This window comes from Myxocyprinus asiaticus, chromosome 1 (assembly GCF_019703515.2).
Source record: "Myxocyprinus asiaticus isolate MX2 ecotype Aquarium Trade chromosome 1, UBuf_Myxa_2, whole genome shotgun sequence".
In the NCBI taxonomy this organism is placed as follows: domain Eukaryota; kingdom Metazoa; phylum Chordata; class Actinopteri; order Cypriniformes; family Catostomidae; genus Myxocyprinus; species Myxocyprinus asiaticus.
The window spans coordinates 27,216,543-27,232,426 of NC_059344.1; the positions used below are offsets into that span (position 1 = coordinate 27,216,543).

Below are 15,884 nucleotides of genomic sequence, written 5' to 3' on the forward strand. Positions count from 1 at the left end.
AAGGAAATGGAAACGGAAGCTGTCACTTCAGCACTGAACTAGCCAGAAAGTTCCCCAGGTCTAGAAGAGCCACAGTGAACATAATTGTCAACTTGCCAAAGTAACGATCGAAAAGACAGGCTTTGGGAATTCAGCACGAGTGTATAAATCTAGGTTTCGAGTCATCCCATTGATTATTTACTTATTTATCGAGTCAGCAAACTTTCATAAGTAGGTCGACTTTAGACTTTTGTAGGTCTGATTTTCCTCATCTTATACCACTGTTTGATCTTATAAGAGACTTGGCCAAAGTGTGTATGACACTAGTGCAACAGGCAAATGTCTAATGCTCACGTTATATCCCTGTTAAGTTTCTACAGTATGAATTAAAACAATCCAGCCTATAGCTCCTTAATCTTTTTAAAAACATTTCACATCAGCCTATGATAACATGCACTAAATCCTTTAATACAAAATTACATGGCTGCCTGTTCCTACACCAGAAATCTGTTTCAAAGAGTACACGAGCAGCAGTTTTATACCATATACAGCAGTGATTATTCTCATAAGAAAGCTAGGTGTACACTGCTGGCTGTCTAACTCATTCACCTCTCAAATGGTCAAAAGAATATAACACCAGTCCTATAAATTCATACTGCCAGATATCTTAAATTTTCCAACTTGTCTCAAATTACAGGTTGTCCGTTATTTACAACATAAGTATACAGCAGAAAATCTGGTTATTTAGCCTCTCTAGAAATTACATTTATACCAACCAACAAGCCTGTACTAAGTATGGCTGATAAAATACTGTGACGTTCCCAGCTAACGGTTTGCCTGTCACTGGTTTCCAGGGATTAACAGTGCAAGTTTTGCCAATCTTGCGGTTTGCTTAATCATCTAGCTAAAGCATCCGTTCACATAGCTGACTGTCGGCTAACGTTACGTAAACTGCTCTCTCTTGAACCCCGTCTTTGCTTAAAAATTCGTAAAAGGCCAGGATAATACGTGTTATTTGTGTTCAAAAGGGCGATATTCTGTGCATATGGAGTAAACAGTTTTGTGTTCACGTCTGTAAATTATTGGCGTTAGCATGTTAGCATGAGTGAAGCTAACAGACCAGTAGACGCCAGTAAGCTAAGCTAATACTACAGCGTGTTCATTCACTAACAACACATTGCATGCTCTGTGGCTACATTAAATTATCGCGTTGATAGTGTCTTGGGTAAAATAGTAAACTAAACCGACTGTCTATTGAATATAGGACTGTGTAACATGAGTAGCTTGTCGCATTAGCCCGGCTGTACAGCTGCTTGTCTGTGGTTGATGTGATCAATCCCCTCCGCCTACAACTGTCCATGAGTCAGCTGCTGATATTTCACAGTAATATCATGCAATATCGTCCTTGTTTCACAGTAAAATAAAGCTAAGCGTGCAACTAACACATAGGCCATTAAAATCACTGAAATGCAAGCTCAGAATATTAAACACAACGTCACATTTGAAATGGTTTGAGCATGTCGCTGTTGTGTTGGTAAAGAACTGAAAGGTGAGGCAGAAGCTTACCATAAACTGCCAAAGGCCTATTCGGTGCATGAGCGAAAGTGGCTATCATGGTGAGGAATGGTCCCTCTGCACCTGCATATAACAGTGCATAGAAAAGGCTGATTTTCGCCGGATTGAGGATCTGGTAAAGCAGAATAATTGTTAGTGAGGAGAGCTGTGTTGGCTGCTATGTAAAGCAGCAGACTTCGTGTTGTGCAGTCCCTCCCTACCATTTATTACACGCGCTGCACAGAGCAACAGCGCTCACGAGCCAGAGCGCCAACTACATATAAAACCACATCTGTCTGTATAAATTACTGACAGTGTGTTCAATACTCGAAATCCTTTGAGGTGCATCAGTTTCTTCACACATACACAAAGTAAGTATCACCGCTGAGTTTTTCCAGTGAATTAAAGAGAAATGTAGTTTATTTGTTTTTAACAAAAACATTAAATTGTTTATGCCAACCACTGGATTTTTGATTTTTTTTTAGTTTTTTTATGCACAAGTACAATTGGTTCCTTTATATCCATAAACAGACAAAAAACATCCACAACACCAGTAAAAAAAAAAAAAAAATGGCCTTTCTTTTTTCATATATATAATATATATATATAATTAATAATTATAATTTTCTTTATTTATCACACATCATACATTTGCACATATACGGTGAAATTCTTCTTTTTTTTCACATATCCCAGCTAGGCTGGGGTCAGAGTGCAGGGTCAGCCATGATATGGCACCCCTGGAGCAGATAGGGTTAAGGGCCTTGCTCAAGGGCCCAACAGTGGCATCTTGGCGGTGCTGGGGCCTGAACCCCCGACCTTCTGATCAGTAACCCAGAGCCTTAACCGCTGAGCTACCACTGCCCCTATATATATATATATACACACACACACACACACACACACACACACACACACACACACACACACACACACACTACACACTACATACATACATACATACATACATACATACATACATACATACATACATACATACATACATACATACATACATACATACATATACACACACACACACACACACACACACATACATACATACACACACACACACACACACACACACACACACACACACACACACACACACACACACACACACACACTCTGGTGGCCAAAGGTTTGGAATAATGTAGAGATTTTGCTCTTTTGGAAAGAAATTGGTACTTTTATTCACCAAAGTGGCATTCAACTGATCACAATGTATAGTCAGGATATTAATAACGTGAAAAATTAACTACTTAAACTACTTCAAAGAGTTCTCCTCAAAAAAAAAAAAAAAAAAAATCCTCCACTTGCAGCAATGACAGCTTTGCAGATCCTTGGCATTCTAGCTGTCAGTTTGTTCAGATACTCGGGTGACATTTCACCCCATGCTTCCTGTAGCACTTGCCATAGATGTGGCTGTCTTGTCGGGCACTTCTTATGCACCTTACAGTCTAGCTGATCCCACAAAAGCTCAATGGGGTTAAGATCCATAACACTCTTTTCCAATTATCTGTTGTCCAATGTCTGTGTTTCTTTGCCCACTCTAACCTTTTCTTTTTGTTTTTCTGTTTCAAAAGTGGCTTTTTCTTTGCAATTCTTCCCATAAGGCCTGCACCCCTGAGTCTTCTCTTTACTGTTGTACATGAAACTGGTGTTGAGTGGGTAGAATTCAATGAAGCTGTCAGCTGAGGACATGTCATCTATTTCTCAAACTAGATACTCTGATGTACTTATTCTCTTGTTTAGTTGTACATCTGGCCTTCCACATCTCTTTCTGTCCTTGTTAGAGTCAGTTGTCCTTTGTCTTTGAAGACTGTAGTGTACACCTTTGTATGAAATCTTCAGTTTTTTGGCAAATTCAAGCATTGTATAGCCTTCATTCCTCAGAACAATGATTGACTGATGAGTTTCTAGAGAAAGCTGTTTCTTTTTTGCCATTTTTGACCTAATATTGACCTTAAGACATGCCGGTCTATTGCAAACTGTGGCAACTCAAAAACAAACACAAAGACAATGTTAAGTTTCATTTAATGAACCAAATAGCTTTCAACTGTGTTTGATATAATGGCAAGTGATTTTCTAGTACCAAATTAGCAATTTAGCATGATTACTCAAGGATAAGGTGTTGGAGTGATGGCTGCTGGAAATGGGGCCTGTCTAGATTTGATAAAAAATGACGTTTTTCAAATAGTTATGGTGCTGTTTTTTACATCAGTAATGTCCTGACTATACTTTGTGATCAGTTGAATGCCACTTTGGTGAATTAAAGTACCAATTTTTTGGGTGGATGAAAACTGTCACAGTCTGTTGGTCTGTCTTTGTTGGATTGTTTTGCTGTGTTGTTACTCTTTTAGCATGTTCTGGTCTGTTTCCTGTTTTTCGGTCGGTCTAGTTTCTGTTTTGTTTTCAGTTGTTTATTCCTCTCCCTTGTGAGAGTTTTGATTTGTACTTGATTTGTTTATTTAATAAAAGCCCTATTCTGCCTTCCTGCATTTGGGTCCTTCCTTACTAGCCCGTGATATAACAATCCAACCAGTTTGGACCTAGCAGAGGTAGTACGGGCATTCGTTTGAGCCTCGCAGGTGGTGCTTTGATGAGACCCAGTTAAAACATCTCTTCCTTTCGGGCTTGGACAATCCGCTCTGGAGGTGGCGGAGGAGCCCGCTCCCGACTGCCAGGAGGTGGCGGCCGTACCGGAGGAGGAGGAGAAGGGCCCCTGTTCCCCAGTTGCTGCCGGCGCTCACGGCCACGGAGGCCGTTCCTCAGTTGCTGTCCGCATCCTCAGCCACGGAGACCGTTCCCCAGTCTCTGCCAGTGTCCTTGGCCATGGAGGCTGTTCCCCTGCCGCTGTTGCTGTCCTCAGCCACGGAGACCATTCCCCAGTCCCTGCCGGCGTCCTTGGCCACGGAGGCATTTCCGCTGCCGGCGCTCCCAGGGGCCGTTCCCTTGCCACTGCCGGTGCTCCCGGTGACAGCCTGTCCAATTCTCCTTGGTCATCGAGCCTGAACTGTTCCCTGGGGCCGTCAATGAGCCTGATCTCCTACAGTTCCCAGCATCCAGCTACCAGTCTGTCCAGCCCACCGCAGTGGCCATCCACCAGTTCGACCCTAGTCCAGCGGCCGTCCACAGCCAGCCAGACCCCTGTCAAGTGGCCGTCCATGGTAAGCCAAACCCCTGTATAGCAGTAGTCCAGGATCAGCCTGACCTTCGCCTGCGGCCGTCGCCCAGTCTGATCCCAGTCCTGCGGCTGTCTCGGACCTCACCCTCTGTCCTGACCTTGTCTGACCTTACCCTCTGCCCAGCAGCAGTCTCTGATATCTCCCACTACCCTGTTACCACCCAGGCTCACCCTGCCTTTATCACCTTCATCATCTCCCAAGTTCCCACTTGCCCTGCAACTTTCCCTGGCCTAAGCCCCATTCTAGTTCTGTCCTGCACCAAACTCCTTTCTCATACCTGGGTCTGCTCCCTTGTCTTCCTATTCCCTCACCTAGTCTGTCCTGTTTCCCTAGGGGTCTGCCAAAACTATCCTGGCTCCTCAATTGTCTGCCCTGGTCACCTTCCTAGTGCCCCCACCCTCCCGCCCTTGGTTGTTCCATCCTGTCCTGCCCAGCATGGATGCCATGAGTCTGGGCTAGACAGTCCCTCCTGTCTGTCTTGTAGTGTGTGTGTTTGTGTTTCCCTCTCTCTCCCTCTTGTGTTTTGTAGGTGCCACGTGGAGAACGTCAGATCTGTTGCCAGGACGACAGATTGTTTCTCCACCCAGCTCATCATCAGGGGCTCCTGCCTCCAATTACCAGCTTTTCTCTCTCTCTCTCTTTCTCTCTCTCTCTCTCTATCTATCTATCTATCTATCTATCTATCTATCTATCTATCTATCTATCTATCTATCTATCTCTCTCTCTCTCTCTCTCTCTCTCTCTCTCTCTCTCTCTATACATATCCTTTTGTTCTGTCTTTGTTGGATTGATTTTCTTTGTTTCTCTGTGTTCTGGTCTGTTTCCTGTCTCCAGTTATTTGTTCGGTCTAGTTTTTGTTTTTCTAATTGTTTATTCCTCTCCCTCGTGAGTTTTGATTTTTATTTAATAAAAGCCCTATTCTGCCTTTCTGCATTTGGGTCCTTCCTTTCTAGCCCATGACAGAACTGCTTTAAGTCATGGTTGTGAATTATTTTCAATGCAAGAGAGACTTTGTACAGCAAAAATACTATAGATGGACACTTTCCAAAGTTATCTTAGTCCACACAGCAGTGTACACTTTGACAGTGCACACCAGGGACTAAAAACTTTTTTTTTGCAGAACGTAACCAAAAACGGGAACAAAATAATTTCAGTTGTTCAAATTTGTTCTGGCGTGAACATTATTTTTAGATGCTGGTGACTGGTTATAAACGGTTAATTTCATTCAGATAAAAATTTTATTTTATTTGTTTTATTTTATTTATTTATGTTTTTATGAAATCAAAGGCCAAACGGTGTATCATAGCATTTTCTAATTGCCCGAAAAAATGAAATGTGCTTTGATCCTGAAGGAAACTGCAGCATTACTAGTTGTGGATGTCGCATTCTGTGAATGAAGACCTTTTTAAACAACTATAATTTACTACATATACATTCAAGGTTAATACAGATACAAGGAATACGTTATTGGAGGTAAAAAGTAAATTACTCAGTTGTTTCAAAGTTTTCACTGAATTATTGTTATATGATTTATTAATACAGATTTGATATTGCCGGGTTTTGACTGAAGCAAATCTATAATTAAAATTATACTTAAATTAACTGTATGCTTGTTATGATTTCTTTGCTGATAAATCCACCACACAGGAAATTTATTTCTGCTAATTTTGGTGAGGCAAGTGCCTTATTTTGGGCTTGTTTTTCCAGACCAGGATGTTTGTTTCTCTTGCGAAATCTGGCAACACTGCAAATGGTATTTCACCCACCCTTAGCACAGAGTACAGTAATGTAAATACGTCATTAACTGTTCTTTTATTTCGTTCCAACTGCTTACAATTTGGAGGCTGCGGAACGCTGGAACCGGAACAAAAAATACAGTTTCTGCCTAGAATTAACGTTTTTAGTCCCTGGTGTGCACACACTTAAAAATAAATAATAATATAGCTGCAAACAGCAATTAATGGGATTCAAGCCTTTAAGGTCTAACTACATATGTAAGTATTAATTGGACAGTCTATTAGCAACTAAAACAATGATAAAGTGCCTTAATTTTCAGAACAATTAGGTTAGGTATCACAGAGATATTTATTTCTCACTGTTACAGCGCCACCAAAAGGCAGAGGTGCGCATTTTTTTGTATGTGTGTGTCCTCAGATTGACCTCCTACGTAAGTGTTAAATTTGGTGGTAATATCTTATTCCATTGGAGAGTTTTAACCATTTAAGAAAAGGTGGCCGCACCTACTTCGTAAATTTTGACTTACTGTTGCAAAGTTGCATGGAAAATTCCTACTTTTTTTGATAATTATTGATATTGGGACTCTGGTTTAGTTCTGATCGGGCGAACGGGCTAGGACTAGTTAGAAAAAGTCGTTTTTTAAATTAATCTCAAATATTTTATGAACGATTTGATTCACACCAATAGTTCTTGAGGCAAAGTTATTCAGAATGAGGAGATCTATCATAAGATATGAATAACATGTTTCTTTGTGAAACACAGCAGTATATAACAACGATTTACACGCATGTAAAACGCGATAGCTTTTCAAATTTTGCACAGACCTCTTGGGCTGACAGACTAATAGGCATACCACGTTTCGTTTCGATACGTCTTTTTTAACCTTGTCAAATAGCTGCTAAAATCTGATTGGTCGATGGTGGCCATGTTTTTCAAAATATGTGACTGTCTTATTAGACCTTGTTGGCACCTTTGACAAAGACACTGCATGCTACATTTCAAGTGGATCGGACCAACGGTTCCATTGTTAGAGCCATTTTACGTTTTTAATTAGTATAGCGCCACCAAGAGGCAGATGTATTTGTGTGTCCTTAGAATGACCCCATACATATGACTTAAAAATTTGGTGACAATATCTCATTCCGTTCAACAGTTATAACCATTTTCGTAAAAGTGGTTACTCGCGCTACTTACGTTTTGGCATAGCTATGCGACGATGAATCAAAAGTTCAAACATTTTTTTGATAACTTTTCATATTGGGACTCCGCTGAATCTTTCGCACTGGTTTGGTTTGGTTCGGATCGGGCGAACGGCCTAGGACTAGTTGATTTTGAAATTTATTCAAACAATCCAAAATAGCAGGAAAACTAAAAAGTGGAGCAAAAAAATTTGACATGGGGCAAAACTATTCGTCATGACGCAAGGAATCATAGGAAAAAAGGAATTTTGTTTCTAGGCCTTATGGTTCACGAGTTATTAAGTTATTTTTGTTTTGTTCACTGCAGCGCCCCCCTTTGGCCGATCAGGGCGCCTGAGTAGCGACCAATAGTACTATCATCCCTAAAAGTTTCAAGTCTCTAGGCCTTATGGTTTGGTCTCCACGATCAGTTTTAGTGGAGAAAAATTATATTATAATAAAAGCGAAACCCTACAATTACAATAGGGTTTCAGCTCTTCGGGCTTGAACCCCAAAAAACACACAAACAAGCAGATTTGGGGTTTGTGAGTTCAAGGAAACATAAAAAACAAGATAAAAAATCTTATAATTTAATAAGAATAAGCTATGCATATCTTACTTTCAGGGGTTGGTCTCAGTGTGTCTAACACTAAAGAAATAGAAAAGTTAGCAAATTATCACATGTTAACAAACTGTTTGAGGGCTGAAACACAGCACTAATTGCCCTTTGATTTAATTAAAACATTCAATCATCCTTCACCTGTCTATAACCTTTTGAAGGGATAGTGGTCAAACACCAATAGGTCACTGCTCTTACTGTTACCTAACAACAGAGGACCCTGAGGCCTTGTTGCAACACTCTGGCTTGTGTTGATGTATGTGGGCACTGTAATTATTCTACTATTTTGTAAACACATTTTCCTGGAGCTGAAAACTGATTTAACTTGTCTCCAAGGGCTCTGCATACTCTGCTGAAACAAATCAAATCATTACAGCAGCAGCAGCATATGAATGAAAAGCTCTAAAAATCAGTATGACAGTCACTTAAAAATCCCAGGCAGTGGTGGTTTATCATTTGAACTTACACAATCAGGTTATTTGTCATTTCTCTATGACATGTGACAATGCAGATACATGGGGGGGTATCAAACATACAGTAATGTTTTAATAACATTTTTGGAAGCACCATACGCCAGGAAACCTCTTTTTTTAAAAGGAGAAATAAGAAATATACTGTTTATCAATGTGTAATAGTGTATAAACACTACAACATATAGAAAGGAAGCTTTGAAGTACATCATCAAAGTATGGATGAATGAATACAATTTAACATACTGAAAATGACAACTTTAAAATATTTTCTGAAATGAAAATATTGAAATGAAAAAAAGTTAGTATCCAATATTCTGTCTAAACACTGCATCACAAAACAAATTCAGTCACAGCTAATCACATATTTATAAAGAAACACAACAATTTTAAATATATCTAGACTATTTCAAATCAAAACCACATCTTGCTTTATCTCAACAGCTCTTCAGATGAGAACTATTTTACACTGATATTAGAGGAAAACAATAGTCACCAAAATAACCTTTGCAGCACCATTAAAAAACATCAGAATTTAATAAATGAAGTGTAGGATTTTGCAGGAGTGTCTGAATTCTGAGTGAGCCACTCGTTCCCTACTTTTGTTCACTCATTATTACCCACACATCTGACGTACACTCAACGATGGTTAACTGCCCACAATCCACCACGGGGAAGACGTATGAGCTGGGAGTTTTCTGCTTCCTTCACTCCTGCAATGTTATATTTCAAGCTGAATGTAGTAAATTACTTTTTGACAAATCATTACTTGATTAAAATAACATAAAAACATATAGAGGCAAAACATACAGATATCGACACTCGTGTATACGTCAGCATCCGAATCACTCATTTAATTCACTTACTGCTGAGATATAGAGCACTAACTGCCATTCACGATGTAGGAAATAGTGAATGAGTGAACGATTACAGCCACAGCCAATAATGCTTTATCTCAACAGCTCTTCAGATGAAAACTATTTTACACTGATATTAGAGGAAAACAATAGTCACCAAAATAACCTTTGCGGCACCATTAAAAAACATCAGAATTTAATGTGATTTTTTTTTTTTTTTTTTTTTGTAGTTCAGATTCAGATGTTCCTTGTTTGAATTTAAAACATAAGCATAAATGGTTACACTTTACAATAAGGTTCACTTTGTTAACATTAGTTAACAACATTAGTTAACATGAACTAACAATGAACAATTGTATTTTTTATTAACTAACATTAACAAAGATTAATAAATGCTGTAAAAAAATATATTGTTAATTGTTTGTTCATGATACCTAATGCATTAACTAATGTTAACGAATGGAACCTTATTGTAAAGTGTTACTGAATAAATAATCATGTAAGCATGTTGACTTGGACTGCACTGAGGAAGTAATTGGAAAATTTGGACGATGAGTGTTTACATGTAAAGTATTTCATGCATATTTCATGTATATACTGTAGCTCCCTCTAACTGAGCATACCTCAACTTCAGTTTTAAGCCTCAGCACTGTTGAGCCTTTAATGCAAAGTGCCTTTAGCATGTTTAACTCTCATGTGTTTGTATAACGATGTGTTGTCAGTGGGTGGGAGGTTATTAATGCATCATCTCTGCTGGTCCTGATTGCTACCTGTCAGCAAGTCTCCTCCACAGGTTCTGTTCAGCAGTTCTTTCAGTGCTTCATTGACATCGGTATTGAACACACTGCTAAAGCTACAGTTTGGGAAGGTGACCTGGAATGAACCCACCACTTCCTGAACCCACTGCAGTTCAGCACACAGCTCTTTCTGCAGGGCCTCAAAGTGTGTTTGCCTCTCCTTATATCGCTCACTAACTCTGCTCACACTGGCATCCACACTCCTCATGTCTTCCTGAACGGCCCGCCTCTGCGCCTCAACTTTACGAAACTCATAACGAAGCTGGGATAACTCGTGTCGGATGCTCTCGCTCTCTTCTTTGTACCACATCTCCTTCTCATTGTATATAGAAACTAGAGCATCAATGTCTTCCTGCAGGGAGTCATGGGCCGAGGCCAGCTGGCAGAAAGTGCCTTCCATAGCCGAGATTTCCTCCTCCAGCTGAGCGAATCGTTCAAAGTTGATGTAGGTGTTATTAGGGGGCATGCTGGAGTGGGACTTAATGGTGTACTCCTTAAGACGCTTGGTCTTCAGCTGCCTACGCTCTCTCTTCCTCTCTGGAGCTTTAATGCGCTCGTCCTTATGCTCATTAGACTAACAACAGACAAAGGTGTGGAGATGGGGAGAGAGAGACATAGAAAGACTGAGTGAAAGCGTACTATAAAGAGATGAAAGATTTATCAGAGAATGCACCAAATGCATGGCACTATAAATGCCTCATACCATACCTTTATCCAGGGGTGGTTCAATGTGTCTTGAATTGTGAGTCTTTTTCTGTAATACATAATTTAAAAGATAATGTCAATTACGAAGCAAACACACACACACACACTCAGACTCTGCACATACTTGGTGTCTTTTTCCAGCAGTTGTCGTATAAAATTCTTGGCAAGCTCACTGGTGTGGCCAAAGAACTCATCATCAAACTCATAGTTCATTGCTGAGATGTTTCCCAAAGTGTCTTGTTTTGTCTCTCCCAAGAAGGGAGACGCCCCGCTCAACCTATATTTAGAAGGCATATTAGCAAAACTGGTTCTTCACTAAAATTATTCAGAATATTATTAATTTTATAGTTAGAAATATGATATATTTTATACAGTATATATACAATATATTTTCACTAAGTGTAAATAGCAACAATAATCATCTTAATTGCACTAATTGGCAGATACTATTTGCACCTTTAATTCAATACTAACATATAGTATAGGTGCATCACTGCAGTGTGTTTATTGTGTTTATTTAGAGTCGTACAGACACCCTACACCAACCCCTTTCCCCTAAACCTAAACCTAACCTTAACCTTCCCTTACAAAAATGAACCATGGTTTTACTACAGTAACCATAGTATCACCATAGTATTTTGTAGTAAACTCATAGTAACCACAAAATTAAACATGGTTACTATATTAACACCATTTATATTACTGTAGTAACGCCAAGGTTAATTGCATTAAATCTATGGCTTCCATCAATATACATGGTTACTACAATATTACTATAGTAAAACCATGGTAATTTTACCTGGCTCAAACCTTTCTCTCAACTCCCTGACTGTCACCGTGACCAAATCACTGCAAGGAAATTACGTTTTATATAAATTTTTATTTTTATTATAAGTAGTATTAAAGGAAATATTAAGAGTGGAGACAGGAAACAAGATAAGGAAAAGTGGGACAAAACGGGGAATCGAACCCAGGTTGTCTGCATATAAAATGCACAGCAAAACTGTCTTTAACCACTACGCCATTGCTGCAAAATTTAGGTGTGCAGTTTGTCTTTAATTTAAGTGTTTCCACCAGACTATTGGATTGCAAATAGCTGGGCTGTGTGGCAGGTGCTATTTACACCTAGTGCAAACAGTAAGTCCGTTAAAATAAATAATGTATGTTGCATTGTGTGTACTTACAGAATATATGTAATAACACCAACACTCCTAGAAAAAGTAAAGCAGTATTAAATTGAAGTATTTACAATAAAAAAAATAAAAAAAACAAGCAAAATATTTTTAGTGTTTTATTTTTTTACTTAAAAAAATGACCTTACCACATATCTGCTTCCAGTCCCAATGGTTCATAATTCACAATTTCAGGAGCTGAAAACAAAGCAAAAAGACACAAACAATACGTAAACTGAAACTTAAATCTCAGAGGAGGAATATAAAGTGTGTTAGTGTGCACGCTGACTTTAGGCTTTGGATAGAGCATGTTTTATACCAACAAATTCTGGCGTTCCAAAGATGTTTTTGAATTCAACCCCCTCAGCAATTTTGTGGGCCAACCCGAAATCAATGAGTTTGATCCGGGGTAGAGGGGCATTCTTATCCAGGAGCATGATGTTTTCAGGCTGCAAACCAGAAAATAAACATTACACACACAGATGTACAACCACACTCATAAGCAAACAGAGACACGTTGTTCCACTGTGTGTTCTTGGGAACTGACAGTTGTTCTGTGCAGACCCTTCCATAGTGTAGTGACTGCGCAGTGTTGTAAGACCAATGAGTGTACCTTCAGGTCAAAATGAGCGATATTCCTTGAGTGCAGATAATGCACACCCTCTAGTATCTGTTTAATGAACTGTGTGGCCTCCTCCTCACTCAAAGACTCTTTCTGTGCCAGAAAGTCAAAAAGCTCCCCTCCAGACACCCTAGAAGGAACAGATCTCTTCTCAATATGGATAGGTTGGTGAAAAAGTGAAGACTTTAACAATGCATGCATACTACCAGAGTAAAAACAACAATACATTTACACAACAAAATTGTAAGATGATAAAAGATCTACTCACAGCTCCAAAATCAGCACCACATCTGTCTTGTTTTCGTACACGTCATGCAGCATGACAATATTGGGATGGTGAATCTGCTGCAGAATGTTGACCTCTCGCTCAATCTCTTCTCGAAGCACACCTCGCCGACTGGCATTATTCTGACGCTTTTTTATGAACTTGGCTGCAAAATCCCGGCCTGAACTCTTTTCACGACACTGCTTAACGATTGCAAACTGTCCACTGGAGAACATGTAGAAATAAACTTATCTCGAGACAAGAAGCCAATTCGCCAGAGAGAAATATTATATATTTTAAACTGTGCTGTAGATTTACAGCAAACCTAAATAGGGACTCAAGCAAGCAAACCACCATAACACATCCTTTGATATTTTGAGGCAGCATAACAAGCCCTCCTACTTGCAATGTGTGGGTTGCTCTGCTTGTTGGTTGAAGATAACTACTTTCACATGACATGCACACCTGAATAGTCAAAAGCACGTTGAGTCTGCTATAACTTTGATAAGTTAAAAAGAAAATCAGATCACAGACATATACTCTATGTTATACAATGCAACTGTCTATCAGCAAGTATTGAAACCTGTCATTAAGTAAACAGCTATGTTTACCTTCCAAGTTCCTCTCCAATCTCATAGAAATTCTCGACTTGCTGTTGCTTGAACACAGCCATTTTCATCTTATTAAGGAAAGAAAGAGAGGAGCCTATCAGATTTATTGAACTCACAACATAAATGCACACATTTACAATTTAGAATAATCAAAAGTTTTAGGATAATCATCTCAATGCATAAATTAACAGTGCATATAATAAACATAAATGAACATAAATTACATAAATTAATGTGCAATGAGTCTTATCATACTATGTGACCTAAATATTCCATTCATGATGGCCCGACAAATTTAGGTCTTACTCAAGTGTGCAAGATAAAGAGTCCTCACCTATATTTAGCTTAAATTTATGCAAGGACAACTTATTTCTAAAGGAACATTGTGGGAAAGGAAAAATCTCTCAAAACCTCTAATTTGTTTAAGAAAATGTCTAGACAAGACTATTGCTAGACTACTCGTGTTTTTAACACTCTTATAAAAGTTGTAGTACATTATTATAGCTTTCTTCTGCCTAACAGTATTTCCTACTCATCATGTAATGTTAAAGGTAGCTTAAAGAAACACATTTTAGACAAGCATGACACATGAAACTGTAGCTGACAACAACATTTCAAGCAGTTTCAACAGTGTGGCATGCTACAATGTATCTAAAACTATTTTAAACATGTTACCAATTCTTAATTGGCATACATACAGTTTAATGATCTCATATTAATAGAGACAACATGGAATACTTGTACTTTAAAAAATTAATTTGTCACATGGCAGGACACTCCTATACTGTATAAAGGTGATTAAAATAGTGAAAACTTAAAAGAGGCCCTTAAGATATACGCACGTCCTTATGTTGAATAAAAATTTTTTTTTTTTTTTTTTTTAAATATATATGTGTAAAAGTACATAGATACGTAATATGTCAGCTGCCAGCTGGTAGGTCATCCTGAGCGTCAAGGTCTGATTTTCACAACAAAGTAAAATATGTTGTAGGCTAGGTCCTACATTTGTTTTCAGGCGAAAATGCAATACATATTTGAAACGCATAAATATTTAAATTCACATGAGCACACTATCTATTACAAAAATCTATTTTTTTTTTTTTTTTTTTTTAGATGTTTTTTAAAATAAATCAGCAGATCTCCCTATTGCGGTAAGCTTTAAATGCACGACAGAGATCTAGTATTTGTAAGAAATTCGCATGTTTTAATTAAGTTTTCATTAAACTCTGAGAGGAGAAGTAATCTACCTGTCATTGGCGACAAATATGTTATGTTGCTGAATCTTTTCATGCGCTCACGCTTTCTCCATAGCCTAGATCTTCTTCAGGAAAGTCCACAAGTCGCGCCGGCAGCGTATGTTTCTAAAAGAGGACACGCCACCTGTTGAACTCTTGGCTGACAGACAGAACTGGAGCTTGAGTAAAGATGGCAACGCATGTGGCATTGACAGGCCGAAGCCAGAACTAAAAAAATTAAAGGATTGGTTTGTATTATATGTCGAATTTGTTCCCTGCTCTTCAGTCGTAATACAAAGGCGTTGACTTTGGGTCACAGTAGACCGTTTCAGTCTGAGAGATTACTGCGTGAAAAATCAATGTTTCCCATTATTTCACTCCTCTCCTCTATATGTTTAGTGCTGACATGGACTAAAGTTTTATCATCGCTCATGTAGAACATGTGACAAACAGATTTCAGTTGTTGCAAATAACAAATTGGATTATGTCCTGTCCATAAATAATAATAAAAAAATAAAATAAACAAGAGTTGGACAGCGCATTGCTACATTTATAAAAATTCAAGACTAATTCCCATCATAAAGAATAAAAATGTTGGCTACAGAATTTTTGTTGTTATTTTATACTGCTTAGTTATTCCAGATCTACATACTGTAAAAAGTTTAAATTTAATCTAAAACTTTCTGTTATTCTGTAAATCGAGAGTCAGATGTTTGGCTAATATATAAATTGTGAGGCATATGTTTAAATACTTAGATTTAAACAGATCACAATCTTTCATTCATAATTGCATTACAATGTGTTCATGTTTTAGTTTTTTATGAGAACCGAAATATTAACTAAATTAACCTGACAGAATTGTCACGGTTGACTATTTCAATATCTCTCTCTA

At 38.4% G+C, this 15,884-nt stretch overlaps 2 protein-coding genes across 11 annotated transcripts in view; both read right to left on the reverse strand.

Moving 5' to 3' along the window:
* Window positions 1–1,765, reverse strand: part of LOC127456337 (probable E3 ubiquitin-protein ligase HERC1) — a 67,678-nt gene extending 65,913 nt beyond the window's left edge. For all 9 annotated transcript variants that reach the window (XM_051725081.1, XM_051725221.1, XM_051725136.1 and 6 more), the window contains exon 1: window positions 1,546–1,765. The gene's annotated coding sequence lies outside the window, so the exon portion shown is untranslated. The remainder of the gene's footprint in view (window positions 1–1,545) is intronic.
* A 6,452-nt stretch (window positions 1,766–8,217) lies between these two features.
* dapk2a (death-associated protein kinase 2a) lies at window positions 8,218–15,240 on the reverse strand. Of its 2 annotated transcripts, none has more exons than XR_007892583.1 (11): window positions 15,005–15,237; window positions 13,758–13,825; window positions 13,150–13,371; window positions 12,873–13,011; window positions 12,579–12,708; window positions 12,409–12,457; window positions 12,272–12,298; window positions 11,212–11,364; window positions 11,091–11,136; window positions 10,209–10,956; window positions 8,218–9,441 (listed from the first exon to the last, which is right to left on the reverse strand). XR_007892583.1 is itself a non-coding variant. In XM_051650475.1 (11 exons), the coding sequence occupies exons 2-11, from the start codon at window positions 13,823–13,825 to the stop codon at window positions 9,368–9,370; spliced, it is 1,509 nt and encodes a 502-aa protein (XP_051506435.1). In that variant the 5' UTR covers window positions 15,005–15,240; the 3' UTR covers window positions 8,218–9,367. The 2 variants fall into 2 exon arrangements, 1 of the variants encoding a protein (XP_051506435.1); XM_051650475.1 differs by having other exon boundaries at window positions 10,356–10,956; window positions 15,005–15,240.
* Between the last annotated feature and the right edge of the window lie 644 nt (window positions 15,241–15,884).